Source organism: Nelumbo nucifera, chromosome 5 (assembly GCF_055504915.1).
Source record: "Nelumbo nucifera cultivar China Antique chromosome 5, China Antique-T2T, whole genome shotgun sequence".
NCBI lineage: Eukaryota > Viridiplantae > Streptophyta > Magnoliopsida > Proteales > Nelumbonaceae > Nelumbo > Nelumbo nucifera.
Window position 1 is genome coordinate 11,910,603 of NC_142653.1, and position 27,870 is coordinate 11,938,472.

Sequence of the window (27,870 nt, forward strand, 5' to 3'; positions counted from 1 at the left end):
CTTTTGCACAGAAAAAATTGCTGCCATGAGTTCTGCCCTGAACCAACTTTCCTTCACCTATTGGGCCTGAAAACATTGCATGTACAGTGCTATTTGCATCTCTTAACATCCTCTGATTGCAAAAGGTCCTGGGTTGCCCAAACTGCTTCCATCAAAGTTCAACTTCATAGATCCCTTCTCAGGTAGGGATTGACTTCTTAACTCTATCAGTTTTCTAAAAGATGAGCCTATTACTTCTCCCCCCATCCTCCCCAACTTCTAATAATTCCATATATTGTGTAATCTGAAAAAAGATCCATAGTATTCACCCAATGTGCCAGTGTCACCTTTACTATAATTGTTTCAATTATTGCCCCCTTGCTTCTCAACGTGTCCTCAAAAGTATGAGCATTCCTTTCCTTCTTAATAGTAAAAACCAAAGCCACCCTGGTGCATCTCCACATTACCCTTTCTCTTCTTTTTGTCCACTTGAAGATATTTGATTCGAAAAACCTATCCAAGCTTATAGGAGAGGTCCACCTGCACTCAAAAAGAGAAAAGAACCATTTCCAAATACAAGAAACAAATGGACAGTCTAATCATGCTAATTTCTGAGTTAATCACCACCTCTTTCAGATTAGTCTTCTGCTCAACGATGTTTTATTCCTTTCAGTTCAAGCCAAATGGCCCATCACTTCTAAAGGTATAATTGCCTAACATGCTTTGCCTCACTTAGACACAGTGTTTTAAAAGAGCAAGGTGCAAAAAAAGCACAAGGGGCAATTTGTGCATGAGGCACAAGGTGCAAGGCAAGGCGTGTGCCTTTTCAAAGCAAGGCGTAAAAATAAAAAAAAAATGCAAAAAAAATATTAGACATAATACTAATACAAATAGAAACTTAAATTTTAAAATAAATATTTAAAAAACATATTTTCTAGAGTTAAAATACATCAACATAACATGTAAAGTATATTCAAATGAAAATTTAAAAATAAAATTAAACATATAAAACATTTTCAAGCATGTAAAACCCAATTTTTTTCCTCAATTGCATTACTTCAAATAGCTAATGTGATGTAAAACATCTTGCATTCTTGATTCTACGAGCCACCTTTGTACCAATCCCCTTGAGGCAAGACCAAACAAGTCCGTGTTATGGTCTTAAATTCTTAATCCTTACACAAAAAAATGATTTTATAATTTTAATTTCCTCTTAAGAAGATATTTTACTAGGATGGATGAATGAACAACATTAGCAAATAGGGGGTTCTAGGAGCTCTGGTGGGAGCTCCGCCCCCTCGACTTAGCCGCTAGGTTCCATAAAGAACAAAAAGTTCGAAAAATAAAAGGCGCACTCCTGAGCTGAAACACAAGGTGCACCAGGTGCAGACCTTTAAAGTGCTGCACCTAGGGCCTAGATGAGGCACATACCTTAAAATGCACTTCACCTGAGCGCCTAGGCACACCTTTTAAATCATTGCTTAGACATACCTTGAACTTGCCAACTAGCTGGAAGAGCCTTCACTGACATAGAAAAGCATCTATAGACGGGAACAACTTTGCTAAAATGATGTCAAAATTTTAACATAAATTTTGCATAAGAGGAAAAGATGATTCAAGGACTTGATGTCAGTAGAAAGGTTTGGACAACCTGTTTTGATATAAAAATTGTAAAAGAAAGAAGAAAAGAAAGAGGAGAAAAGGTTTCAGCTAAGAAAGAGAGAGATGAGAGATAAAAGAGAATGGGAGAAGCTCAGAAACAACTTCCTAGGTCAAAATTGAAGAGTCCTACTAAAACAGGACTCTCCCCCTTTTTCTAGTTCTTCTTGATTTTGGTGTAAAACCCTAGACCAGCTAGAAGGGATTGCAATTCCACCAAAAAAATCGAAAAACCGGGCTTACCTGAAGTCTTTGATCAGCCCTTCACCTTATCATGCAGTCAGCCGATCTAGGGCTGCATGATGGAGCAGCTCAAGAAATGTTTAAACTTGCTCTGATACCAAGTAGAAAGGTTTGGACAACCTGTTTTGATATAAAACTGTAAAAGAAAGAACAAAAGAAAGAGGAGAAAAGGTTTCAGCTAAGAAAGAGAGAGATGAGAGATAGAAGAGAATGGGAGAAGCTCAGAATTAGGTCTGGCCGCTCCTTTCATTAGATTATATACTCATAAATAAAAGAGAGTACAAAGACAAGTATGCCCTTGGAGATTTTCAGGTTGGGCCGGGCAAGGTTTCTGGGCCAGGCCAAGAATGATCACCCCTAGTTTAAACCTCTGGAGAGAAAATCAATGATTACCCAGGTGGGAAGAAACCCAAATCTTCAAGGACCAATTGAATTTGACTCATTAACTCTACTCCACTCATCAAGGGATTATCTTAACTATATGGAGTTGGCCACATGAATAGAATTTTTCCACTACATTTGCTTGAAATGGTAGTTCATGGTTCATGCTCTTAAGGGTTTGGAAAAATTAAAAATGTATAGCTGGGTGCTAGTGTGCACAGTCATCCTCTATCTGGGTTTGGGCTGGCAGTGCAAGACAAGTTCATAACTGGTGTGAGCTTAACTAATTCATATGCGAAATGATCATTGAGGAGGAGAGATTGTGATACTGGATGGAAGATAAGTTATGAGCCTTGGAATTAGTTATCAGCTTAGAGACGATCTTTGCCTACTATATTGAACTATTTCATTTAGATGGGTTCTAGTGGTTCCTACTATGTTGTAGAGTCATGCCATAGGGTTAGTGAGATGGAGCTTGCAGGACATTTCTTACCCAACTTTGTGTATTTCCTTGTCCATAAGGGCCCTTTTTCTAGCTCATTTGCTGCCTTTTGGCTTTTTTCTCTCCTTTGCATACTCACCACCTCCATTCTGTATGGTTTTGGGGTTGTACTTAAAATTTTTCCTCTTTAATGCAAGTTATTAAAAAATGATATGGTTCTAGTTTGGTTAGTAAGGAATTGAGGATTTATAGGAAATATTGGAACCCTAGAATTTGTTTATTTTAAAAATTTCAAATGCTAAAATCTTTGTTAACTGTTGGCATGACCAGATACAGTTTCTCAAACCAAAACCAAGCTATATGAAGTCCTGTAGATGTTGAGACAACAGCCCTAGGCCTATTTATATAGATGTAAATATTTTTCCCTTCTCCCTTGTCGTTATGTAGGTACACTGATTCCATAAAATTCACCATAAACTGGTATTATCACTCAAAAATTGCTCTGTGTAGGCATCATTGCATATTGTTGTATTCTAGTTTCTGGTATCACTCTAGAAAAGGATATTTATAGAAAGAGAAAGATTTGTTTCTAAGAAATTATTTCAATGGGAGTTTGTGGTATGTATTTGTTTAGGAGGATGTTCTCATAGTTTTTTTTTGGTAGTTTCTGCCACCACTTTTTTCAATTCTTTCTTTTTTCTCTTGATGAATCTTGTTACCTATCAATAAAATATATATTCTAATGGTGTTTCTTAAAAGAGTTGCAAAAATTTATATAACATATTATTTTTTTATCTGAACATAACTTGGTCTTACTAAAATTGTTGTGGCTCTTAGTATTTACTAAGAGGTTTCTGCCTAAGCTCATTCAGGGTTCTGATTTATGAATTCTGATCTTTTCTAGGTTCCTCGGATTGTTATATTTATATTTATTCTATTTAGTGAATGATCCGTGCTGTTATCTGGAAGGTGTTTTGTCAAATATTATTTTATCAGTTTTAACCAACTAATTCTGGTTTCAGTATCAAGGAGAGCATGGATGGAGGCCTTCAAACTATACTGGTCTGTGTGAAAAGATTTTAGCAAAAAGCCAAACTGTGGTATGTAGAATCTGTTCATTGATTAAGTGATGTGAAGTAGCATCAGATTTTAGCCTTCATTTGAGTCAGTTCTTGCTTTCTAAGAGGTATATTACATTTTCGTTTTGTACAAAGAGATCCATCATATGCAATCATGAAAAGTAAAAACTCTTGGTGATAACTACTACTGTGATCTTTTATTTGTATTTGGCCTTGACAGTTTATGCTACAGATCTGGGTTCTTTTTTCAATTCGTATTGTGCATTCGGTTTTTTACAGTCAGAACTCAAGCACAACCTCTAATTTTCTCTACTACCTTTTCCCAATGGTTCTTATAAAACATCTATCCTTTTATAACCTTTTTCTAGGAATTTGAGCTGACCTGTTCAATATTGCACTTGAGCCAGATTCTAGATGCCTGAAAAAGTGACCTAATGTTTTAGGAATTTAATTGTGGATCTAAGTACTTTGCAGTATAACGTTCTTCAAATCATGAGTGGTGGTTCATGTTTACTCTTTAAAGATGGTTTCCACATATAGATGTTTTGTAGATAGAAAATGATCTTACTCCCACTCCCTAGTCTTATTCTCTTGTTTTATATTGACAAGTTTTTTTTTTTTTCAGAACCTAATGAAATATCTGTCAACTTTTATTAATATATGGTAAAGTAAAAATTATTTGTGTTACCTTTTTTCCTCTAATAATTTGGTTAACAGGATCTTAGTGTTTCAGGCTGGCTTTTTTCTAGTCCAGTATAGTCACTTGTGGCAACAACATCTTGACAGGCTTTTTCATCATTTCTCCTTGGGAAAGCTTAAGGTAATGCTGTTCAAATTCTACTTTATGCTAAAAAAAAAAAATAGTTCTCTTGGCATATATGTATGCAGAATGCAGATCCACTTTAATTCAAATCTCTTTCAGTGGGTAGCATAGGCTATGATAAATCAATCAATTTCAGCATATAGCTTGTATTCAGAAGAACATAACCTTCATCTTGGAATATGGGTGATGTTGCTGATTCTGACAGGTTAGGTCATAGCCTTGGTTATGAATTGGTTGTAGCCAAGGTGAACTTCAAATGTGCTTCTCCATATTCATACGAGAAAATAATTGTATTTCATTCTATGTGGTCATGCACAAGTGACATCTTTTTGATAATTCTAACATGTTTCCAAGCATGGATTAGAATTATTTCTACTTTCTTGATATTGCTTTTTCTTAAATAAGAAACCTGTATTTCTTTCTTAGTTTTCTTCATTATAGGTTCTTCTTGACTGTCTACATAATTTCTTGTAGACAAATGCACCAAAATTTTAGCAACAAAACCAAGCCTTAACCTTGCAGATGTACTCAGCATGAAATATAATTCATGGATTAACTCAACATTTTCTCATTGCTGATCTGCATGCAGCATACAGACACACAAGCATTAAAACTGGATAGTTTTCTTAAGCATTCTCGACTGGCATTTTCTAGGCTACTGTGAAGGCCAATACATCAAGCATGAGAGTGCAGGCTCGAATCTGAGAGCAGCCACTGTGTGCAAAAAACAATGTCTAAGTTTATGACCATATCCAGTCTACCCCTCCCAAGACCCCAAATAGATGGGACCAACATTGGGTAATGGCCCTTTTTATTCATCATTTAATTTCAACCATGGAGTTTTTTTCCTCCTCTTTTCCACTGAAAGTTTCATAGGCAGCCTGCTGACTGCTGCTTCTTGTGCTCAAGGTCCTCTGGGATGCAGCTGAGCAGAAATGTGGCATGTTTTATCCTAATCACGTGGCATGAAATCCTCACGTACTAGCCTCATGGAGCATCCATTCTAAGAGTGGCATACAGGCATTAGTGCCAATATTCCTACAAAATGCTGCATACTGAGATGTACCCGGGGGTTAGGTATAGTCTGGCAGACCAGCTGCAGCAGCCACGCATGATTGTTATGTCTGTGAAGTAGTAATTTAATCCAGGTGGAGGGAATCACCTTGAAGTTTTACTAAAGGTAGCATAAAGTTATGTCAAGTGGGAAGGACATTGACCTACAAAACCCCCTAGTTACAATAATTGCAGCACAAAATCTCATCACTCAGCCCCAAATACAACAAACATTGGAGGGAGCACAGACTTGATCTCTATGCTTAAACATAGCAAATAAAAAGCTGAGGGCAGTAGAAGAATGCCGGGACCTTGATGTTTGGGATACTGCAGTTGTCCATCCTTGTGCAGGATATAGCTTTTCTCCGAAGATGAGTTTGCAAAAAAGGATTTCTTGCTGTTGACATCTGACTTTAGTCAGTAGACTGTGCAACTCTCCCAGAGTTCATGAGCAATGGAGAACCTTATACTTGGGAATATTGATTATAAGTCTGCACCATGAGATACTAGAATCGACCCAAGTTATTTTGGATCCAATTCACTATGTTCATGAATCTGCATCATGAGAGACTTGCCTGCAATCACGGCTGAATACAGTCCAATATCCTAAAGTGTCATGAAGAGCCCTGACCTCAACAATCAAGATGTTGGTCTGATACGTATCCGTCTGATAAGACAAATATGCCATTTACCTTCACTATAGCAGAAGCATCCTCCGCCCATAGTAGCACATGGGTTCCCTGTTGAATCTCCATTAATCATGATCATGGAGGTTTTTCTCCTCACAGATGCCCTTTCCAACAAGTGAAAATGTGCACTGCACTCTAACAAGCCTACCAATGGCCTGAAATGTTAGGCTGTGATTGGTTGTAGTGCAAATTTCATATTGGTGTAACTGCATTGGAGTGCAAATTCTGGCTTACTTTTGCTTCACATTTGATCTTGTCTTGTTTGTTTGTGAAGAAAATAGGAAGTAAAATGGTGTGGCTCCACCTTACTACAAGAGAATGGAGGTAGGACGAAGGTTATTTGTTTGGGAGTGAGGTATGAAGCAAGATGTTGTCCCCGCTTTATATGAGAGAGAATTGAGGTAGGAGGAAATTTGTGCAAATTGTGCATCAGTTTTGAGATGCAAACTTTATACTCTTAGTCAGTGCAAATGAGACAAAAAGTACAAATTGTGTATATTAGGTAGGAGTGCAAATTGTAGTTACAAATAAATAGATGTAAATTTGAACCAGGTACAAAATTTGTATCTGTTTTAGATTTGCACTGCAACAAACACTGAAAGGAAACCAAATCCCACAGCCCAGAAATTCCTACCATGCCAAGGAGACCAAAATGAGCCTTGTACTTCCCTGGTGGTCTGGTATTGGTAGTTGTATACCTCTGGAGATCTCAGTTGAGTTGGATGAGCCCATACAGGCTGTAGTCTTGTTGGTCTTCCATACTTTATAATTTATAACTAACACTTACTAACATCAACCTGAGCTCATCAAACCTTCAAAGCCCTCCACGGTACATTTGTGGATACGTAAAAGTATTTGTTATAGGTTATGCATCAGATATGCCTGTGAAGTTAGGTCTCTTAGGCTGCATTTGGCATTCCTTATTTTAAGGACTTATCTTCTTTTTTCAGTTAAAATGCCTCTATGAGCACTGAATTTTTAACAGCAAAAAGGAGTAAGTCCTTAAAATAAGGAATGCCAAATGCAGCCTTAGACTGGTTAACGTAATGGGCATATAAGTAGCATGGGTATTCTGGTCATTACAGTGATATAAGTGGGCTTTTATTAGTCTGTCTTAGGAGTTCAAATCAGGCCCCTACAAGATTGTCCCTCACAATGTCCCACAGCACATCCCCGCCGTATATTGGGAACATCTCCCGATGATGACATCATCATTTCTGGGATTATCATTGGGAGATATTCCCAATACACTGTGGGGATGTGCTGTGGAATGTTATGGGGGGCTGATTTGGTCTCCTGTCTTGGGGGCATTTATTTTTGGTAATCTATTAGGGGCATGTTTGTAATGCACTATTTTATCAAATGAGATAGAAAATTGGTCACGACTGTTATGTTGTCTCGAATGGAGTAGAAGGGGGTATCACTCATGATTCATAAAACAGTCTAGGAGACCGGATCGGCTGGAGACGAAATCATATATACTGTGCTGGGCAACCTATCATAAGTGAACACGCCAGCATTCTGTATACATGGGACTTATGTGGGACCTACACCTTGTGAGTATGGAGCAGCACTGATGTGTAAGCTTATGATAAGTTGCACAGCCTGGTGTGTGTGATTCTGTTCTTTAGCCCATCCAGTCCTATGTATAGAACTGCTTCGTTCTTGATGTCTTTCTTTCTTTCTCTCTCTCAGTATCTTTTTCCCCATCTAAGCTCTGAACCACAATTACAAAGTTCATATCCAGTCTACCATTCCAAGACCCCAAACAGCAAGGATGAACATTAGGTGATGGGAATTGGATTCTCATTCATCCGGCCTGACAAGCATGAGAAAAACAGGTGAAGTCTAAGTGTCTGTTAGGTTTGTAGTTGACAATATTGGAATAATCTGGAATGGATTCTCATTCCTCAAATGGGGAATGACATACTGATAAAAGGGGGGGGGGGGGGGGGGGGGGGGATGACGTTCCACCAGGAATGGGAATTGGATTCTAATTCCATTCAACCAAACAGTTGGAATTGAAATGGTTCATTCCGATTCTGATTCCAGACCCCTATCCCCAGTTCCCCACGAACCAAATGGATCCTAATTGACCATTCTGATTCTGATTCCAGACCCCTATTACTGCAAACCAAACATACTCCAAGTGTAGCCATTTTGTGCAAAAAAAATACTACTATTAGATGCATATCCAGCCCACCCTTCTCAAGACCCAAGATACCAGGGACCAACATTGGGTAATGACTGTTTATTTCAAATATATTGAAATGTCTTAAGTAGTAATTAAAGATTTGAGGGGTCATAATTTAATGCTACTGAACAAAACGGATATTTTGAAGGTTAAAAGCAATTACAAAAGTATATATTTATTTATTTATTTATTTAAATACAGATCTCCTATGTTTAAAGTTTGACTACTCTGGCGTCCAAAAAAGAAGAAGGTTTGGTCACTCACCATTGAGCCACCTTCTAATGTAACCAAAAAAATTAATAAATAAATAAAATTGATCATTAAATCAGTATTTTATAAGTATCAGTGAAACTAATGGTATTTCAAGTCCGTTGTTTCATATTTATGTCCTTGATGTAAAAATAATAAAAAAGATGTTCTTTTAGCAAATAAAGTTTATGAATTGCATTTGATATGTATCTTTGAAATTCTAATAGATTTGATATATTAAATTAAAAGTATTTATTTCTGTAAGTAATTGATTAATAATATAATTTATAATAAATAACAGTATATTTATTTATTCTTTATATAAATAAAACTATTATTTACAAGATTTACTTAATTTACATTAGTGATTTTAAGAAGTTATACAGACACTAGCTAACATATTAAGAATTTAAATTAAGTTCACTTATTTTTGTTGTAATATAAAAATTATAAATAATAAAATATAGAATTTTTTTAGCTATTAAAACTAATAATTGCTTATGATTTCTGTCTTGGACTCATGGATTTATTGATCTTATACACTTTCGTGGATCCAATATTTTTAGGTTAATTATATATTTCTGTATTTATTAATTAATAATTTAACTTAAATAAATAATAACATATTAATAGCCTTATATATGTAGTAATTTACAAAAACCTGTATAGTTATTTCAGTTAAGGCCATTAATATGGTTTGTTGATCTTATATGGTTTGTAAAGTTTTCCCTACCTTTCCCTTTCTTTCCCTACTTTTTCCTGTCAGTGTTTTGCTTTCTTTTGGCCTTTTATTTCACCTGATCAATTTCTCATGGAATTCAGTGAATTAATTGCGAGAAGCAAACTTCAGATCCTTTCCATATTATGATACATCCATAAAAAGCATCTTTACAACCTCATTAAGCAGAGTAATCACTTTCAAAATGGAGAAACTACTCGATTAGTATTTTTGAAAAGATAGTGAACATGAGATGGTGGATTTTCAACATGGGATATCCAACAAATCTCGTTTTTTTTCAATCAAGTATTATTATTGTCATGCTGCTAATAAAGTAACTGATTTAGTCAATTTTTTCTTGTAATAGGTTACCATAGACCCAAAGAAGTTTTTGGGTCTTCAGTCTGTTGCAGATGCTGTTGAATATCTCCACTCCGGCAAAAGTGTTGGCAAGGTATTTTCAGCAAAAGATTGTTATCTTATATTTATCTTGCAAGTTGAAATATTAGGCTTGTTCTATAATTCTAGCGCCCTTTGTTTTTTGAGGATTTATCTGTAATAAAATTGAACTCTTTCAGGTGATTGTGTGCGTTGATCCTACTTTCAGTCCCCAAGTGGCAAAATTATGAGGTTATGGCATTAAATGATCCGTTACTAACTATTGTGGATGATCAACACAAAAGTAAGTGTATCTTGCCTATGAAGTTCTTTGTTTACCGAAGTCAAACCAATGAAATTCCTGCTTTGGTGGAAATAAAAGTCATGGAAAAGAAATTTTTCTTTGTTTACCAAAGCCAAACGAATGAATTTCTTGCTTTTTTGATGGAGCAGATATATTTGTTGGTACACACTACACAGTACACTCATTGTGTCTTGAGGGTTTAGTTTGTATGAAAACATCAAAATATTTTGTGATAACAACAGCTAATGTCAAGCATATTGCATATTTCAAAGTCATCTACCAAAAAAGAAAAAAAAAAAGGTATCCCAAAGTCTGTTTCAGCATGAAACGGCAAATAATAAGTCACGCACCACATGAGTATTGCAGGAGAGATTATCGTTGTTGTAGAGACTTGTAGTAAATGGTTGTTAAAGATGTGCAAACATCAAAAACATGTCTTTTTGGATGTTTACAATGAGATCATAGAAGACAATAACAACGTGCACCAAATTTTCTTTCCCATAAACGGAGAATTAACAAAATTTATGCAATACCGACCACGATTGCTATCTTTTACCTGCACAAATTAATAGGTCAGTCAGTTAATGAAAACATAAAAATAGAGAGCAATAATTAATGAGATATATAATAACTTGAAAAGAAAAAGAAAAAAAGAATATTACAATAGCATGCATCCTTTTAGATCTTGGAATGTTTTGGTTATTTTTTTTAATAAACCTCTTGTTAGAAGTGGTTAAAAATAGAACTTTCTGGCTTCTGCTATCAGAATATCAAATAAAAATTTCAGATAATTTTCTCGTATATCCTTTTTTTGGACCAAAGTATTTGGTTTCTTGCAGTTGACAAGTTTATGCTTTTAAACAAAAATAACAAAAACTATTTTGTAAATCTGTACATTTAAATGCAAAATATACAGTACATATTAAGTATAAGAAGAGGGTGCAACAGTTAATTATTTGTTTTTAACTGATTAACAAAATGTGAAGCATATCTAGCAAAACCTCATACATGGATATATTTGGCTTCAGCAAAACATTAAACTTGCATGTACAAAGTTGTGTATTCCTTAAGAAGTACAACAAATTTCTCCAAAAGCATATCTAGCAAATCCAAATCTTTGCCAACGCTTAACAACATATAGTGGATTCAAATCCAAGTAAAAACACAGAGAACATACACAGAACAATGAGGAAACTAATATTAACAAATAGCAAAGATAGAGAATACTCATAAAACTAATAAACTAAATATATGCACTTAGGGTCAGCTTGAACTTTAGATTTTCCGATGTGGATTATCCCATATTCCCATTGCAAATATTAATAAATGATCTGTCATTCTCTGTGAACAGAGGGGCATAATAACTACTAACAACCTATTCCAAGTAAATAATCTAGGTCCATATTCAGTCCAGCCACCACAGATCCTAAATAGCAAGGACCACCATTGGGTCATAGCCCTTTGTATTATTAACTGATAGTTTAGGAGTAGAGCTTTCAGCTTTGTCTTCCCATTCAGAATGTAGTCTGGTGTGCTATTACATGCACATACTAGGTACAAAAGTCAGAAGCCAACTGAGTATTTTCAGCCCACCAAAAACATAACCGAGTCCTTTGATATAGAAACATCTAAACAAGCATAGATCTAATTTTATCAGTCAAGATCAGGGCAAGATGGTTGCCTACAATATGGATTTATGATGCACATATTAGAGAAAGAAAATATTACCTGCATTGATACGTTTTGCACCAACATTTGTAACACTTGAAGTCTTGTCAACTTCTTCATGATCATTCACCCGTATTATATATACCTGGATAGGCAGGGGAATCAAGTACAGATAGAAGACAATCATTAACGAGTTCATCTCAATCTTCAGGACTTAAGAAATCAATCAAATAATTCCCAGTACTACACTTGAGAACTAATCCAAAATTCCAAATAAAGAAAGTAGACAAACCAGTACCTTAAAAGTTGTGCGCTTAACTAGCTGGAAAACTAGAGCATCCCCATCAACCAATTCGTGTGAAATTGCAAACCCTCTCCATCCAGCACTTAGTCCTGTTTTCTGTGCCAGGAATGTTGTTGGGTGCTCTTCTCCATTCTCATCTTCCAAAATAATTGTTTCATCACGTTTTGGAAGGTTCATCTTGCAGAACTGGACAGAAAGTCCCTGACAAGAAGGTTGCCAAGAAAATATTGTAATTATTGCCTCCATAATATTCATTTATATTCCACTATATGCACAAACAACTTCTGCCAATTTTTATAGTCAGGGATCACCAATTAGCTCCAAAATTGTGTCATCTGTATTCTTGGATAAAAATCCACAGTCAAGTCATACTCTTGTTTTAAGTGATTCTGCCTCGCCATAAGTATTCTAGGATTCTGGCCTAAAGAATAATGCAAAGGAAAAGATAATGTACTCCAACAAAAGAACAATTGATAAATAATGAAAAGATATTATGTGAAGAGAGTACAACCAGGGTAGTTTGATCATCCAAGAATACGGACCAGATACTAGGAATAGAACCCATAAATCCTCTTGGCAGTTCACAATTTCATACTATTTTGGTTTTCAATTCAAATCTCGTAATTAGATGGATTATCATCATGCTTACCAACCAAAATCCGCCAGTCACATGAGATTGGAGCATTGTCTTCACAAAGCTTGGGTATTCGGGTTCTAGATTTTCTAGTAATTTTTCTGCTCTCTCTATGGCATAAGATCTGGCCTCGTCTGAAGCGTACACGCGATTTGACAAATCCCTCCTCTTATAGCTTCTGGTAGTAACCAATGGCAGAATAGTATATGATATATTCACAAAATCTAAATGTATGCCGGGCAGAATCCAGAAAATACAAGGTTGACTATGCAATGTAGTTACCTTCTAGGCCTCTCTATATGATCTACCGTTACCTGTCAAGAAGCAGAGAATTACTGCATCAATTTGCCTATATTTTTTAAATACGAGATTCTTTTAACAGGGCATCATGTTTCTACCACATTGAGTAGATTAAACTCCTGAAGCTATTGTTATTTCATGAAGAAAAAGAAAGCACCGTTCAATGAGAAAGGATAACATTTTGTGTGAAAAGTGACATGAAGCTAAGTTACAGACTGCAGCTAATGGACTGTGCTTTCAAAGCTGCAAAAGCAATGCATTCTGGCGGGGGGAATACAAAATAGGAGGTGAAAGAAGAACTCAACTTCCTTGTAATTGGGAGGGGGCTTATTGGCGACACGAGTCGACCTTCTTACTGCGGCCAAATCTACTTGCGGGCGAAGTGTCCGTGGCTTCATTTGCTTTACCTGTGATTCGAGCAAACAAGAGAAGACAGAAACAGGCAAGAAATTTGAGAGACAGAAAAGTGGGAAATGGACATAGAGAAGGAAAGAAAAAGGGTATGAACCGGTGAGGGTTTGGGGCTGGCATTGCGGAGAGTCTGAGCGAGCTGAGTAAGGTTGAGGTCCTCCATCCTCTTCTTGTTCTCCTCTAATCTCTGTCGACGCAAATCCTCGTAGGTTGTTGGTTTAGCCTTCACCATTTTTGAGCAGTTCAAAGTTCAAACTCTTTCTCTCTCACACACACAAACACGCGTGCGCGCAGAAAGAGAAGAAGGGAAGAAAGGAAAGGAAAGCGAGAGGGAAATGTAGAAAGAATCAAAGAAACACCCACCCTCTCGTTCGCTCTAATCAGAAAGAAATTGCTAGAGTCGACCGTTGAGCTCCCGCATATTTTTAAATTTCGAAGAGACTGGAGACTTGGACCGTGGAGAGTGACTAATGTACGGGACGAGGGAGTCAGAGAGCCTTTTGCTTCGGGTTGAGGAGCGGCCGGCACAGAGAGAGAGAGAGAGAGAGAGAGAGTGTCAAAACTCAAATTACCAGCCGGTCGGCCCATCTAATCACACAACACCAGACTACTGTATCCCTTGATGTTCTGACGAAAAAGCCCTTGATTTGATAGTCATATCCCCGTTCTGAACAGAATAATCCTGACATGCGGCCAAGGAAGGGGGGATTTGTGGTACTGGAGTGGTGGTAGTGTAGTAGAGTGTAGAGACCAGCTACCGGATTCAATGGTTTCAGCTCAGGTAGATGGATCATCCTTCATCCATTGTTCTATGATAAACCCTGTTAATGGATGACAAAGCGGGAAGCATGCATAGATATGTCTTGGTACCACTCTTTGGGTTCAAATGGATTCCTCCTGAAGAAAGGTGGATTGAATGATTGTCACAACCCACAAAAACCATTAAAGCATTTGCAGCAGCTTGTATCTGATCTGATCAAACTCAATTTTTTCTCTTATTGTTAATATCCAAACTTGCTTTCTAGAAAGAAAAAAAAAAAATTCTAAAATATAGTAACTTCTTATCTTATTAATTATAGTAACTTCTTGTCCTGACTCATTTGGCTGGAGGAGTTATGGCAATATGGCATATGCAAAATTTCTAAAATACTCACAAATACCCTTCACACATAATATTGAACTATGGGGTCAATGACAATTACCCCCATTAAACTATTTGCAATAAAGACCCTCTAAACTTTCACGTTGGGACAAATACCCCCTCTATTATAGTTCCATTATTAACTTCAAAAAAAAATTCTCATTCAACTGTTTAAAATTTCTTAAATCTTCAAACAATCATTTTCTTATTTATTTGAACAATCTATGATTCAATTGGTTTTCTAAATATAATATTTAAGTCTTCTCGGTTGTTCCAACAGATCTTTGCAGATTTATAGTTCGATTCAATATTTAGATGAAATGGCAGAGGTTTTTTCTAATAGATGTAAATTTAAGGTTTTATTTTGTTTTTCTTGATTTATTGAAAAAAAGAGTGGTTGATTTTTATATTTTAAAAAGAAAAGAGACATTCATGCTAGTGAAATGAAACAAAAATTTAAAGAAAACTTATTTTTCTATGTCAGTGAAATGATTCTTGTTGTTTTAGCTGATTTCGTTTAGAGAAAATGGAGGTATTTTTTTGGGTCAATTAGGGTTCAAGAAAAAGGGCAAGGAAAAGAAATTAAGAAAACTAGAAAAAGTTCAGATGCATATTTTGGTAATTTAATGCATTCCATCATCTACTTAACGGGCAAATGGACCCACAATAGGGGCACCTTTGTAATTTACCCTAATAAAAAAAGCAGCTTTTATGACCATTAACCCTATATAGATCAGATCAGAATTTAAAATATACAGTGTTCTCTATACAAAAAACACCGTAAGATAGGTACGTTGAGTCCTTAAAACATGCATACATAATTCTGGGAATATATATATATACATGTACTATGCACCTAGTAGGGATAAAATGCCTCAAAAAGTCATCATCATATCCTTCCTTTTGTCCATCAAAATGGGTAGAAAGAAACTGTTGGCATAAGATCCTTCATGCTCACACAAAGGCTGAGATCGCCCAACAAAAAGGACTATCACCAAGGACTATTAACCTTCTCCTGAAACTTTATCTCAAGCATCTCAGTCTGCACCTTCAGACTCTTAATCTCGTCCTCATATCTCTTATGTGTCTCTTTAAGTTGTACCAGCTTCACTTCCAGATTTCTTATGTTTTCTTCCAACTGAGATTGTGCAACCATTCCTTCCTTGTACCTCCTTAAAGCCACAGCCTCCTCTGATCCGAAGGCAAGATCAACAAGGCAATTCAGCCGAGAACGTAGAAAGCCTACATTCATTCCAAGATATTCAAAGGCCTGTAAGCTCTTGTCCCATTTCATTAAGTCGTCCTTGGATGCCGTGGTCAGCTTGCAAGCTCTTATGGCGTCAGCTATGTTGACAGTCTCAGAAATGACTCCACTGCTTAGCAAACAATTGATGCCCTCAAGCAGATTGTCATGGAGGAAAGCTTTCTGGCTACAGCAGAGCTGATAGTAATTTTTCCTTACGTGTTCAGGGAGCTCCGAGTTTATAATTAAATCATTCACCACAATGTTGAAATCCTCAAAATTGTTGACATCTTTGAATTCAACATTGGCCCCTGAAAATCTGATTCCTGTTTCCAAAACCTCTGGGCCAACTTCTTGACCGTCATTTTCAGACTTCTCTCCACTTGGCATCCCAAGATGAGATATGGATATTGGGTGGTTAGTCTTTTGACGTTTCTCTGCATGAACAGGTAAAAATGGCGGGGGATCCTCGTCTTCTTTTGACATGAGCAAGGAAAATGACGAAGATATCAGAGAATTGAAATCCATGCTAAAGAATGATTCAATACAGAAATCAAATTACCTGCAGAATCCATTTTCCTTGCACGACCGTCCAAATTTAGAAGGCCAAGGGCTCCATCAACTTCAGTCAAATCATTTTCCCTTATTATGTACACCTACAGATGTGGATGTGGACAGATGGGTAAAAGTTAAGCCAAGGTCTATCACATGAACAAAAGTAGCCAACTACAGACATGAAAGAGTTATGGCTAACAGCATTAATAGAACTATTCGTCAATTAGATGTTTCTGATGAAATCAAAATCTTAGCCTTAGAAATAAATAGGCCACATCATACAAAGAAAGAATGGACAGGGGACTAAGCTAAGATATATGGGGATTGTTGAATCAACACAAGAAACAGAAGTGACTCATCTGAGTTATCCACTCGAATTCTATTCAATTATTTCAATTTGCTTACAACAACAGCATAGAAACTAATTACCTTGAATTTAGTAACAGTGACTAATTGAAATATCAACACGTCTCCCTCGACTAATTTGTGGGCAATGGAGAAGCCTCTCCATCCACCACTCAAGCCCACCCTTTGGGCAAGGTATTTTGCTGGAGTTTCTTGCCCATTTTCATCCACCAAAGCTATGGTAGTATCTTGTTTTGGTAAGTTGGAAAGGCAGAATTTCGCAGGAAGCCCCTGTTAACAAAAATCAAGTTCATACCATAATTACTCAAGTGCAGTTCAGGTCATCTACTCTCAGATTTTTCTATCTAAATACACTAAGACAATTGCAATTACCAGCCAAAACCCATTAGTAACATGTGAGCGAAGCATAACTTTCACAAAGCTAGGGAACTCTGGCTCTAAATTCATCCGAACTTCTCTCGCTCGTTCCATGGCAGATGTTGGATTAGCTTTCCCAGAAGCAAATAATCGATCAATGATAGACCTCTTTTGCTTATAGCTTCAAATAAATCAAAGAAGCAGAATGATAATAAGGTAACCAACCCAGAAAGAAAAGGGTCAATACACATTCACTTACCTTTTGCAAGTCTGTGCATGATGGACAACCACCTGTTCAAGTATAAGAGTTGTCCATTAATTTATAGTTTAGTCCATTAAACTGCACTTCTATATTCTGATGCATCATTCTTTTTAATCAATCCTAAGGCTCAGTTTGAAGGAGTATAAATACAAATATGTAGAGTGCAAAGCCTTGTATTTTGTATGTATTTATACTGTACAAATTTGTATTTGTACTCCTTCCAAACTGAGTCCAAGTATCAGAGGGTTGGAATTTTTCCAGCTATGGCTCACCCAAGAGTGTCACCAGGTGGGAAAATAGAGTGCAAATAGGAATAGAATCAATAGATCAAGGTTGCTGTCTTGCTGCCAAAGACATACAACAGTAACTGCCAGCTTAACGGCTCTAACGAGAGGGAGATATAAGGAAAGAGGAAACTGAAATAGTGGGTCATATCACAAAATTCTGAAGGACGATACAAGGTGTGAAAAGTAATATACAGAAAATAGGCAAAAGAAATAAGGAGGTCTCTCGGTCTCTCACTTTCTGCTTCTTACGTATTCGTGGGGGAGCGGAATGCCATCTTCTCCGAAACAACTTCGTAATAGTCTCCTTCGGCTTACTGCGGCTAACCTGAAGACAAACAAAACAGGGGAAGAAAAGAAAAGTTTTTTTTTTCGGGAATACAGGTTGAAGAACAGTTTTCAGTATTTGGATAGAAGAAAGAACGAAAGAAATCGGGAGGTGGAACAGAAAGCAAACCGTGGAGGTGGGATTTGGACTTGGAGTGGGGCTTTGCCGAGTTTGAAACAACCGGGAAAGTGTGACCCGGTCTTCATTATCTTTCATGTCTTCCTTCACCTCTGCTTTTACCCGTTCAGTGTCTTCTTTTGCCTTCTGATCCACCACCATTTCCGAAATCCAAACAGATTAAAAAGCTCGCTCTCAGGCCAGAAGTTAGATTTGTAAAAAGTCTAAATGTTGACCGTTGAGCTGTTTAAATTCAAAATCCACACTCCCACTCCATTTATAGGACAGGGGAGGGGAGGTGAAGCTTATGTCTGATTTGACAATTTTCTCTTTTCGAACCAGAATTCTTATTTTCTGTTTATTTTTTATTATTTTTATTTTTTTCGCTGCATCCCATAATACCCATTTCCCATACTTGTTTTCCATTTGGGTTATTATCTTAAAATCTCCATGCATAGACCCCCCCCCCCCCCCTCCCCACTTGTTGTCACTTGTCAGATATCTACCCGGACTCGGAGAAGATAAACGGTTTTAACAAAGTTACCATATTACCCTTGTATCTATAAAATTCGTAAATGCTGTTGATTGTTGATAGTAAAAAGCTGTTAGGATCAATGGCAGACGGCAGGTATAATAAAACAGTAAAAGCAATGAAAGACGACATCAAGTAAATACAGAGCAATACACTATTATGATTGCAATGGAAGAAGAAGGAGAACCCACTTATGCAAACGTACATATTCCACACAGAGGAATGGAAATAAATAGAGTTATAGAGTGATAAACGGGAAATGAACCGGCCTGGATCATTGTTAGAGATTGTGGTTTTCTTCAATGGTAGCTACCCGTAGAGTTTAAGGAGGAAGATTTGAAATGGTGCGAGACGTACAGAGATCCACTTTCAAACAATTGCGGTAAAACCGTCTTGGCCTTATCCGATCTCCATTTGTTGTTTTAAGGCGAAGTAATCATTAAAAAACACTTATTATGATACAGAAAATAAAGATTGCAGATAAATATACAGAGAGAATAGAGATACTAAACCAGATTTTAGACTCTTGTTCGACGATGTTTAATAGTTAATGGGTTGTCCGGTCTGTTGGGGTTAATTTGGTCATTAAATAAAATTAATAATAACTTGAGAAAATTATGGATTAATACCCTGTATTTTGGGCTAATGCCACTTTGGTTCCAGAACTTTAAAATGTGACAATTCAATATCCGAACTTTCAAAATATGTCAATCCTGTGACATTTGAAAAGACACAAATGCCCTTTTAGTGTCATCTAATTTTCTTTATCAACCATCCACATGTTGATAAAAATGAAGTCTCAAATCCTTGCCTCTTCTATTCAAGAAAGTTGGGGTTATGTCTCAATGGGTAGGTTATTTCTTAGGGGAAACACTTACTTGGATAAAGTGCATTTATTTATGTCTTTTTTTTTCATGTAAATAAAACAATAACTGTTTTAGCCATATAAAGCCATTATTAAAAGGGGAAATTCTTCATCAAAGTGGTGTTAATTTTTTCCTTATGTGTGAAAATTATTTATTCACCTAGGAGATGGGTACAAGGAAAAATAAATTTTTCATAAACTCCACATAAATCTAAAAAAAAGAACATAAATATCTTGAACAATAAGAGGAAGTTGAAAATCAAAATCCCATTAACCAACTTTTCCCTTTCAAAATAAAGAAAAAAAACGAACTTGCCTTAAATGAACCGTCCTATGTCAATCACTTAGACAGCACAGTTAGCGGCAGTGATCGGTGTTGCTGATTGTACATTCTAAATGGTCCCCTCCCCCCGCAATATCATATTAACCGGATAGAAGTCCACTATCGCCTATCGGATCGAAGCGTAACTCATGAAGTCTAGATAGAAGGGAATTAAGCTCCCTGTTTGCCTCTTACGTAGTTGCTCATCTTATGGTTGAAGCTAGGCCAGATCTCAGATAGTAACAGTGTAGTAATGCAATTGATTGATATTCAGTCTTTTTCTAATTCCGCAATGACTAATATTTCTGAAATAAGTTTATATTATCAATCAAGAGGATTGAGAGTGGATAACTATCCTGATTAATCTCTCTTATGCTATGCTTTGATTTGTGATATGTTTATTAGTGTCCATAGGATCAATTCGTATGGAGTATGAATTCATCTCATCCTATAGTTCGGTGTTGCAGACCTCCACATTCACCTATAAAAGGTAACATAAAGGGTAGATTCAGGGTAATTTAGTCATTAAATATAAGGTAACCTCCCCTAATAAGTTTTATGACAATCATAAAATCTTCCCTGTAGTTTTGAATAATCATGCATTTACCCCATTCCCTCATTGTCCCATACAGAAGGTGCTGACCTAATGTGTGGTTTTTAAATACCTGTTTTGCCTTTATATCTATTAATTAAGATATAGATTAATTAAAATATCCCTAATCACTATTTATCCCTCCATCTATTCAATTCTTTCTTTCTCTCTCTCTTTATATATTCGATTCCTTCATTGTTCCATACCAATGCATTTTAGGCTATGTTTAGTTTTATGGGCATTTATTGAAAAAATACGGTCATACAGCATAGGCATAGGCATAGGCATTGGCATTGGCATTTATTACGCATGAAATCATCATGAATTTATGTGCATGAAGAGTTGGGAAAATGTCAAATTCTTATTTTCTCCCACGCCTAGGCATTTAGAAACGAAATGCTTATGTAATACATAAAAAACCATAAAATAAACATTTATATGACAAACGCCCCATTAATAAACCCCCACGAATCCAAACACATTCTTTAAAGTTAGTTGCTTCTGCTGCTTCCAGAGCTAATTCGTAACTCCTGGTTTGCCTTTATCTATCTAAAAAAATTAAAAAGAAAGGTGACGTTTTAGGTTTAGGTTGGACGATTGACGGAGCAACCCCGTCCCCGTGCCACACGTGTCACGTAGGTGTTCGTTGACCGCAGCCCAGAAGGTTGTTTCCAACTTTTTGAGGCGCAGGACCAATGAATGCATGACTTTGTTGACTTCGTCCCTGATTCCGAACCAAAAAGAAAGAACGATTGTGTTACATCCCTCTCTGACTCTGATCAACGGTTGAAAAGTACGGACAACCGTTGTCTTCGTTTACACCCTACACAGTATCATCCCTTTATTTGCGTACACCACACTGGATTTGATTTTGATATTCTGGTGTGTTTACGTTATACGTGCAGTCTACACTACTCGTACTCGCGCCAATTCCCAAATCCAAACCAAGCATTGATTCAATGATTCAATCATCAATCCTACGTGCTCCCACATTGCTCCACAGGGAAAAAATGACAACCACCAGGTTGGAGATTTGAAGTAAGAGGATCGTTGGGTCCCCACAGATCTTCCAATCTGAGAATTGTAGGATGAGTTTTCATGCGATCACATCCAAAGGGGGGGAGTGTTCATTTGCTGACAGTGATTCACAGCCTGATTGATGCAAAAAAAAGTCGTCCAGTCATTTCTCTGTTTTCCCAACTTCATCCTGTTTTTGATTCTTTCGTTTTGGTCAGCAGGCTGTTCTTGTCATTTTGGTTTCATCTTCTTGCGCCTCTCGCCGCCTTTCTTTTCTTCTTTTATTTATCTTTTGCCCGGACGTTTTGACCTTCGTATTTCTAAAACTTTGCTCAGGATCTCTTTAATGGTTCTTGTTCTTTACTTCCTTACCTCCTCTGGTTCTCTCATCTTCCCTTTCTCGACATGTCAAATACCGTGAAAGAATGGCTTAAGATAATCTATGTGGTCTTAGCCTTCTGCTCTGCCTTCTTTCTGGGAGCTCTCAAAGGTATTCTTGTCGTTGCTGTTCTCCTCACTCCTCTCTAAGCTCCCTTTTTTTTTTTTTCTTTTTTGCATTCAGTTTAATTTCCTTGCAGTTTCTGGATGGTGGGTATTATTTCTATTCTACATATGCTTCTTTTTTGGTAGTAACTTAGTTATGGCCTCATGGGTTCTTGTCTTTGTGCTCTGTTGTTGCAGGTATGGTGGTCGGTCCAATTGCTGGTTTGGTGCTGATAATTGGGAATGTTGGAGTTATTCTGGGGCTCTTCCCTGCTCATGTTGCCTGGACCGTCTATACTCTTATTAAGTCAGTATCTCTGAAATCTATATTTCTCATTTCTAAGATAATTTCTTCTATTGATTGGATTGATTTTTTGGGAGTTTGATTTGCAACTGAATCTTTAATTTAATCGACCGGTTTTATCACACAGAACCAATCGGTTGGATACTCCCCTGAAAGTTGCTTTCCTGTTTGCTTTGGCTCCACTATTTGCCCTCTGGTTGGGTCTTGGCATCGCTGGAAGCGTTCTTGTAGGAGTGGGCTATGGGTTCTTCACGCCTTGGGTTTCGGCCTTCGAGGCCTTCAGACAAGATACTGAATATAGAAAGTTTGTTCACTGCATTGTGGTAAATTTTGGATTTTGCCTTGTTGCCATTTGTTGATTCAGCGCCTAAATAGACAAAGAACTTTATAGCGTCCTAAACTCTGTCCCTTGTCAATTAACCATTAGGATGGGACCTGGGGAACCATTAAAGGGAGCTGTACTGTGGTCCGAGATTTTGCAGACATATGCTACCATTCCTATCCAGTCTACTTAAAGGAGTTACGTGGAGGCTCTGGCAGTTCAGATGAACCCCAAACTCTGAGGTATGGTATTTTGCTTGCTGAAAGTTATTCTGTGACTGTACACCAAATAATCTCTCTCCCACGTGGGGCACGGCACAGTTTCCATTGGCTCGATCAGTCTGAGCCTCAAAGACTAAAGAGAATTCACAAAATACAATCTGAACTTTTAACAACATTTGTCCTGTGTCTAAGTTTCCCGATAAAAGCTTCCGATAATCCCATTAAGAAGCTGGAACTTAAATCCATCTTCATGAATAATTAACAGGATTCTGGTTGTGCAAAAAATAAAAAAAAAAACAAGATTCTTGAGGAAGAAAATACAAACCTGAATGTCATTTCATCATTATTTATTGTGCATGGGCTGAAGAAAATGAAACTAGGGCTTCATTGACATTCCTTAATTTAGATGATATTTCTGACGAGCCAAGCAACGGGGCTAGAGCCAAAAACCTTAGAGATGAAGTTAACATCTTTCTCAAATAAAAAGGGAGACAATATGGAAATGAAAGTCAAAATCCAGTAATTGTTGACCAGATATAGAAAATCGCACGGTATTAATTCATAGACAGAATAGAAAATGACGAATGCCTTGCTGTTATAAGGAAGGAGTGGAGACTACATGGCTTAGGCAAACAAATCAGCGACATTATTCACAAATTCTCATGACAAAGCTGGCATAGCATTGAACTCTTTGTTGAAGAATGTGGAGGTGTGATGTGAGGCATTTCACTGCCCTGAGGCTGGGGAATAAGTTCAGAACGTAAGAGGCATGAGCTTCCCAAGCACAAGAGAGGCACAAGCCTCCTTAAGAGGAGGGGGATGAGGAGGGGCCCTTGGCCCACTTTCTTTCCTTTCTCTTTCCTTCCCTTCCCATCCCTTTCCTTTCCTTTCTTTCTTTCTGAGGCACACGCCTCTAGCACACCTCATGCAAAAGGCATATGAGGCATGCACCTCATGGAGATGCATCAGTGCATCTGCATATACTCAGGATGTTTTGGGGACGCCTCCCACGCATTTTAAAACACTGATTCCACTTTAAAAAGAAATTAAGTCATGATGCTAGGCCCAGGAAAAACAAATATGCTTTAATCAAATCCATTCTGCAGGTTCTTGCATGCGTCATTTTGGCACCATGAGAACAAAAAATGTTACTCATAGTAAAGAAAGCAAAAGGTATCATACCAATCTTAACTTTTGTGCAGGTTGGTACATGTGCCTGCATGCATCATTGTGGGGTTGATGGGACTAATTGTGGATATTCCTCTTTACACTGTCATCGCCATAGTAAAGAGTCCATGCATGCTTTTCAAAGGCTGGCACAGATTGCTACATGATTTAGTAAGCCGAGAAGGTCCATTCCTAGAAACTGCTTGTGTCCCAATTGCTGGGTTGACAATCCTTCTATGGCCAGTTATCGTCATTGGGAGCATATTGTTGGCTATTTTCTCCAGCATCTTCATTGGGTTGTATGGCTCTGTTATAGTATATCAGGTGACCAGACATTCAGCCTTTTATCATTCATTTCTCAGACTTAAGACCTTCTAAAAATTCTAAGATTCAGGTTTTTTATGATGCAGGAGAAGTCTTTCCGGAGAGGTGCAGCTTACATAATTGCCATGGTTGCAGAATTTGACGAGTACACAAATGACTGGCTCTATCTGAGAGAAGGGACTGTCCTTCCAAAGTAATATTCTTTCACTCATCTAACCATCTTTATTTTCTATTCTTAAATATGTTGATTTAAGCCTATTCATTAATACTTGTTGCACTGTCATTCCTGGTTTTCCCTCGATGTTATATGTCATATTTCCCACAGCCAGGCCCCAGTACCGAAAGAAGAGGGCCACTCACTCAGCAGAGTTTTCTACTGGAGGAAGTCAGGCAGCTAGAGGCAAGTTTATCCCTGCTTCCATAGAAGCACCCACAATTCTCATACCAAGTTTAGCCCCATCAAGATCTGTTAGGGAGGCAATACAAGAAGTGAAAATGGTGCAGGTCTGTTTCTGAATTATAGAGTGTACATGGATGGATTTTTCCTAATTTTTGCATCTTAAACATCAGGTATAAGAGTTACAACCTACTGGTGTAGGTTTTGCAGAATTCTTTTTCTTTTTAAGACCAAATTAAATAATCCACGTAAAGCTACAGTCCACCAAATAATGTCAATCTTAATGGGTAATTGGGCTTGAAAGAGATAATTGTAGAATAGCATGGCAGTTCTACAGTCCACATTTAGAAAATAAAAGGGGCATTTTACCACTCAATATTTCTGGTAGAATGAAATATTTGAGAGACGCAGGAAGATATGAGCTCATGTAAATGAAGCATGAGCTCAACTTTGACCTTTTCATGTGACTGAAGTCCCCAAGATTTTTACTCATTAAAGAGGGATTGAGGTGAATCAACAAAAATTCTTTTCAAGACATGGAAAATGGTGAATGTTGATGAAAATTATGTTATCCTCTAGTTATGTTTCTGCTGTTAGTCAACTCTCCATAATGTAATATTCAATATGGTAACAATCTTCAACTCTACATTCTTTGAGGAAGTTAGTTGGTTCCTAGTAGAAGATCATAATCCCTATACAAACTACACAACAGATATTGTTTGCAAGTGTACATGCCAAATATATTGTAAATACACCTCATATCAGAAGGAAACTTACCTACTTTGAAACAAGAAACTCTTCCTTTTTTCCTTTGAGAGAGGGTCTCTCCTGCATATGATTTATCTTCTATTAATGAAAAATAGGTAGAAATATTTAATATCTAATAATTTTATCATTTAATAAATTTTCTCCTACACTCACTGGATGGATTTTCTGGAGATTAAAAGTTCTAGCTATAAAATGAAAGAATACCTAAGAATAATGACATCATACAAATAGCAACATTACAAAATTCATGAGTTGCTATGATCCTCCTTAAGCTGGAGCTTGAGAAGAATCATATGTAACTTAAAAATGAAACTATCTAAAACCCTGGAGTTAATAAGAATATCCACTATTTTATTCTTTTGCCAAAACTATTTCTAGATAAGGCTCTGTGCCAGAAGACATTAAATGGCACAATCATGAATCAACATAAGGGCATCAAAACTAAAAGATAGGATGCCCCTTAACAAAAAAATTCATATGTTTTGAGATATTATGGAAAGAGGAACCATCAACTACTACCCTGAAACAGCAGCCATATCTAAGTTCTTCCATTAGACAGGTGCACTAAAATGCTGAAAACAAGAATATCTCTCCACAATTAAATGTACAGTTATTCTTGCTTACAAGAAAAAAATGCAATTCTTACTTTTTCTTTCCCTGTTTATTTTCTTTTAATTGGTTAATAATCAAAATTTTATCTCTTTTGAGATAAATGGAGAAGGAAAATATAGAAGCTTATGAGCTTGCTATGTCTGACCTGATTCAAAATGCAACAGATATGGGGAAACATGATGAAGTCTTGTGAGATGAGGGGCAAGGAACTTGTAGATGCAAATGTCATAACATCAGCTGACCTTAGTGAATGGTACAAGGCAAAGAGTAACACTGAAGCAACCATAGTTGGTGTTGGTTTGCCTTCTTATTCATTCTTACATTCTCTTCTCTACTCCATCAAAGCTGGATCAGATGGTTTAATGATGACTGATGGTATTGAAGTCACCCATCTGAACCGACCCCAAGACCGGTTGTTGGACTGGTTTTTCCATCCTATATTGGTTTTAAAAGAGCAGATCAAGGTCATAAAGATGGAAGAGGGTGAAATGAGATTTTTGGAGAAGATTGTCCTCTTTGGTGATGATACACAGCGCATGGAGGCTTGGGAAAATGGCTCAATGGTTCCTCTGGATGCTCTCAGAGCTGCTCAAATTCAGGGCATTAGCAGAAGGTATGTGCTGTGTCCCTTTTGCACATGTTTCTGTATCATTGTATTTTAATATTCAGTAGTCTTTGTCTCCCTGAGGAGGAATAGTGAGTCTTTCCTCAGGGCATAAGGCTCAGATTTTCCCAAAATGGAAGAGACATTTTTCTATTGTATTCTCAAAATGATTGACATTATGTTGACTGATAATACATTCTGAAACGCCTACTAAATGTGTATCAAAAGAGTGTTGAATTGATCTTGATCACTATCAGGTATCTAGGATTAATCCTGTTTTGATTGGTAGTGACCTTGACTACTCATTATGACCTGAGCAAGTATTTGACATCAAACCTGATTTAAAATACTCAATTCTTTTATTGACAGTTGATAGATTTTATTGCAAGTCTTAAATTTAGATGTTCAGAATTGGTCTTTGGCCAACTGAAGGAATTTTATTTGGTTAGGCTAAAAAGGAACATAAAATTTTCTTTCCTCCCCCTAATATCTTTTTCTGTATCTTGACAAAGAGTAAATCAGTTGAATAACCTTTCTGAACATACTGCATGTATCTATTGCCAGGCTGATAGGAATGATGAGGAGTATATCAAAGTTCCCAACTTACAGAAGGAGATTTCGCCAGGTAGTGAAGGTCCTGATCACATATTCTGTTGAGAAGGAAGGTCCAACCAGATCTAGTTCAGTCAGATCGGTTGCTTCCATTGAAACTGTTTAGGCTGAAGTTAAGCCAAGTCTTCTGTTCATGTTTGTGCTTATTTTTGTTTTGTTTTTGTTTTTTTTTTTTTTTTGCTTCCTAGCTTAAATTATTATAATTAAAAGGAGATCGAAATCCAATTTCCTTTATCTTGTAATTAACATTCGGCCTCACTCTAGATGTTGTGGCCTGACAGAACCTCTCGTGTTGTAAATATTCACATAAATAATACACATTTTTTTATTTTATTTGGGGCCATTACCCAAGTTTACCATACAATTCAAGCCTTAAGGGTCATTACCCAATTTTGGTCCCAGGTCTCCCAGCTATTATTTGGGGTCACGAGTGGGGACTGGATGCAGAACTAACCCTTGACATTTTTGCACAAAGTGTCCATTATCAGCCTTGAACCCGCATTCACACGCTTGTCAGCCTATGATTTTACCATTTCGCCAAGTGATGGTCCCTGAGAACGGAAATAG

The 27,870-nt window shown here is 37.0% G+C and overlaps 4 protein-coding genes across 15 annotated transcripts in view; 2 read left to right on the forward strand and 2 right to left on the reverse strand.

The window, feature by feature from the left end:
- Nucleotides 1-13,407, forward strand: part of NQR (ARP protein (REF)) — a 75,749-nt gene extending 62,342 nt beyond the window's left edge. Inside the window, exons 15-20 of one of the 8 annotated variants that reach the window (XR_016076469.1) lie at nt 3,727-3,804; nt 4,517-4,603; nt 5,196-5,404; nt 5,516-6,749; nt 9,877-9,963; nt 10,088-10,462. Coding sequence is in view for 1 of the 8 variants with exons in the window: in XM_010270907.3 (XP_010269209.1) it covers nt 3,727-3,804; nt 4,517-4,603; nt 9,877-9,963; nt 10,088-10,138 (303 nt within the window). In the remaining 7 variants the exon portion in view is untranslated. Of the gene's footprint in view, nt 1-3,726; nt 3,805-4,408; nt 4,447-4,516; nt 4,604-5,195; nt 5,405-5,515; nt 6,750-9,876; nt 9,964-10,087; nt 10,463-13,179 lie in introns of those variants that run through there. The other 7 variants (XR_016076468.1, XR_016076471.1, XR_016076467.1 and 4 more) reach the window with 7 other exon arrangements.
- Nucleotides 10,552-14,534, reverse strand: LOC104605950 (B3 domain-containing protein At3g19184-like). Of its 3 annotated transcripts, none has more exons than XM_088888440.1 (8): nt 13,872-14,534; nt 13,606-13,731; nt 13,403-13,504; nt 13,080-13,111; nt 12,813-12,972; nt 12,158-12,364; nt 11,920-12,004; nt 10,552-10,747 (listed from the first exon to the last, which is right to left on the reverse strand). In XM_088888440.1, the coding sequence occupies exons 1-8, from the start codon at nt 14,094-14,096 to the stop codon at nt 10,737-10,739; spliced, it is 948 nt and encodes a 315-aa protein (XP_088744566.1). In that variant the 5' UTR covers nt 14,097-14,534; the 3' UTR covers nt 10,552-10,736. The 3 variants fall into 3 exon arrangements, with proteins under 3 accessions (XP_088744566.1, XP_088744565.1, XP_010269220.1); XM_088888439.1 differs by having other exon boundaries at nt 12,813-12,975; nt 13,872-14,531; XM_010270918.3 differs by lacking the exon at nt 13,872-14,534 and having other exon boundaries at nt 12,813-12,975; nt 13,606-13,865.
- An 806-nt stretch (nt 14,535-15,340) lies between these two features.
- LOC104605961 (B3 domain-containing protein Os01g0234100-like) lies at nt 15,341-18,601 on the reverse strand. Of its 3 annotated transcripts, none has more exons than XM_019199848.2 (7): nt 18,174-18,601; nt 17,955-18,044; nt 17,430-17,461; nt 17,186-17,351; nt 16,877-17,083; nt 16,455-16,548; nt 15,341-16,365 (listed from the first exon to the last, which is right to left on the reverse strand). In XM_019199848.2, the coding sequence occupies exons 1-7, from the start codon at nt 18,321-18,323 to the stop codon at nt 15,641-15,643; spliced, it is 1,464 nt and encodes a 487-aa protein (XP_019055393.1). In that variant the 5' UTR covers nt 18,324-18,601; the 3' UTR covers nt 15,341-15,640. The 3 variants fall into 3 exon arrangements, with proteins under 3 accessions (XP_019055393.1, XP_010269230.1, XP_010269238.1); XM_010270928.3 differs by having other exon boundaries at nt 15,341-16,368; nt 18,174-18,600; XM_010270936.3 differs by lacking the exon at nt 17,430-17,461 and having other exon boundaries at nt 15,341-16,368.
- Nucleotides 18,602-21,365: 2,764 nt separating this feature from the next.
- On the forward strand, nt 21,366-27,636 carry LOC104605974 (putative membrane protein At3g27390). The gene is made up of 9 exons (XM_010270950.3): nt 21,366-21,979; nt 22,171-22,279; nt 22,404-22,599; nt 22,704-22,840; nt 24,022-24,310; nt 24,397-24,503; nt 24,640-24,814; nt 26,252-26,700; nt 27,256-27,636. Exons 1-9 carry the CDS (start codon nt 21,895-21,897, stop codon nt 27,407-27,409), a joined length of 1,701 nt encoding a protein of 566 aa, XP_010269252.1. The 5' UTR covers nt 21,366-21,894; the 3' UTR covers nt 27,410-27,636.
- Nucleotides 27,637-27,870: the final 234 nt, after the last annotated feature.

Coding starts and splice junctions, on each gene's coding strand:
- LOC104605950 (XM_088888439.1), bottom strand. CDS start 14,096: ATGGGCCGACCGGCTGGTAATTTGAGTTTTGACACTCTCTCTCTCTCT. Junction 13,732..13,871: donor TGATTAGAGCGAACGAGAGG/GTGGGTGTTTCT, acceptor AAAATGGTGAAG/GCTAAACCAACAACCTACGA. Junction 12,365..12,812: donor TGACTGGCGGATTTTGGTTG/GTAAGCATGATG, acceptor CCTTCTTGTCAG/GGACTTTCTGTCCAGTTCTG.
- LOC104605961 (XM_010270928.3), bottom strand. CDS start 18,323: ATGGTGGTGGATCAGAAGGCAAAAGAAGACACTGAACGGGTAAAAGCA. Junction 18,045..18,173: donor GTCCAAATCCCACCTCCACG/GTTTGCTTTCTG, acceptor GTTTGTCTTCAG/GTTAGCCGCAGTAAGCCGAA. Junction 17,352..17,429: donor CATGCACAGACTTGCAAAAG/GTAAGTGAATGT, acceptor ATTTATTTGAAG/CTATAAGCAAAAGAGGTCTA.
- LOC104605974 (XM_010270950.3), top strand. CDS start 21,895: ATGTCAAATACCGTGAAAGAATGGCTTAAGATAATCTATGTGGTCTTA. Junction 24,815..26,251: donor AAGAAGTGAAAATGGTGCAG/GTCTGTTTCTGA, acceptor AAAATGCAACAG/ATATGGGGAAACATGATGAA. Junction 26,701..27,255: donor ATTCAGGGCATTAGCAGAAG/GTATGTGCTGTG, acceptor ATCTATTGCCAG/GCTGATAGGAATGATGAGGA.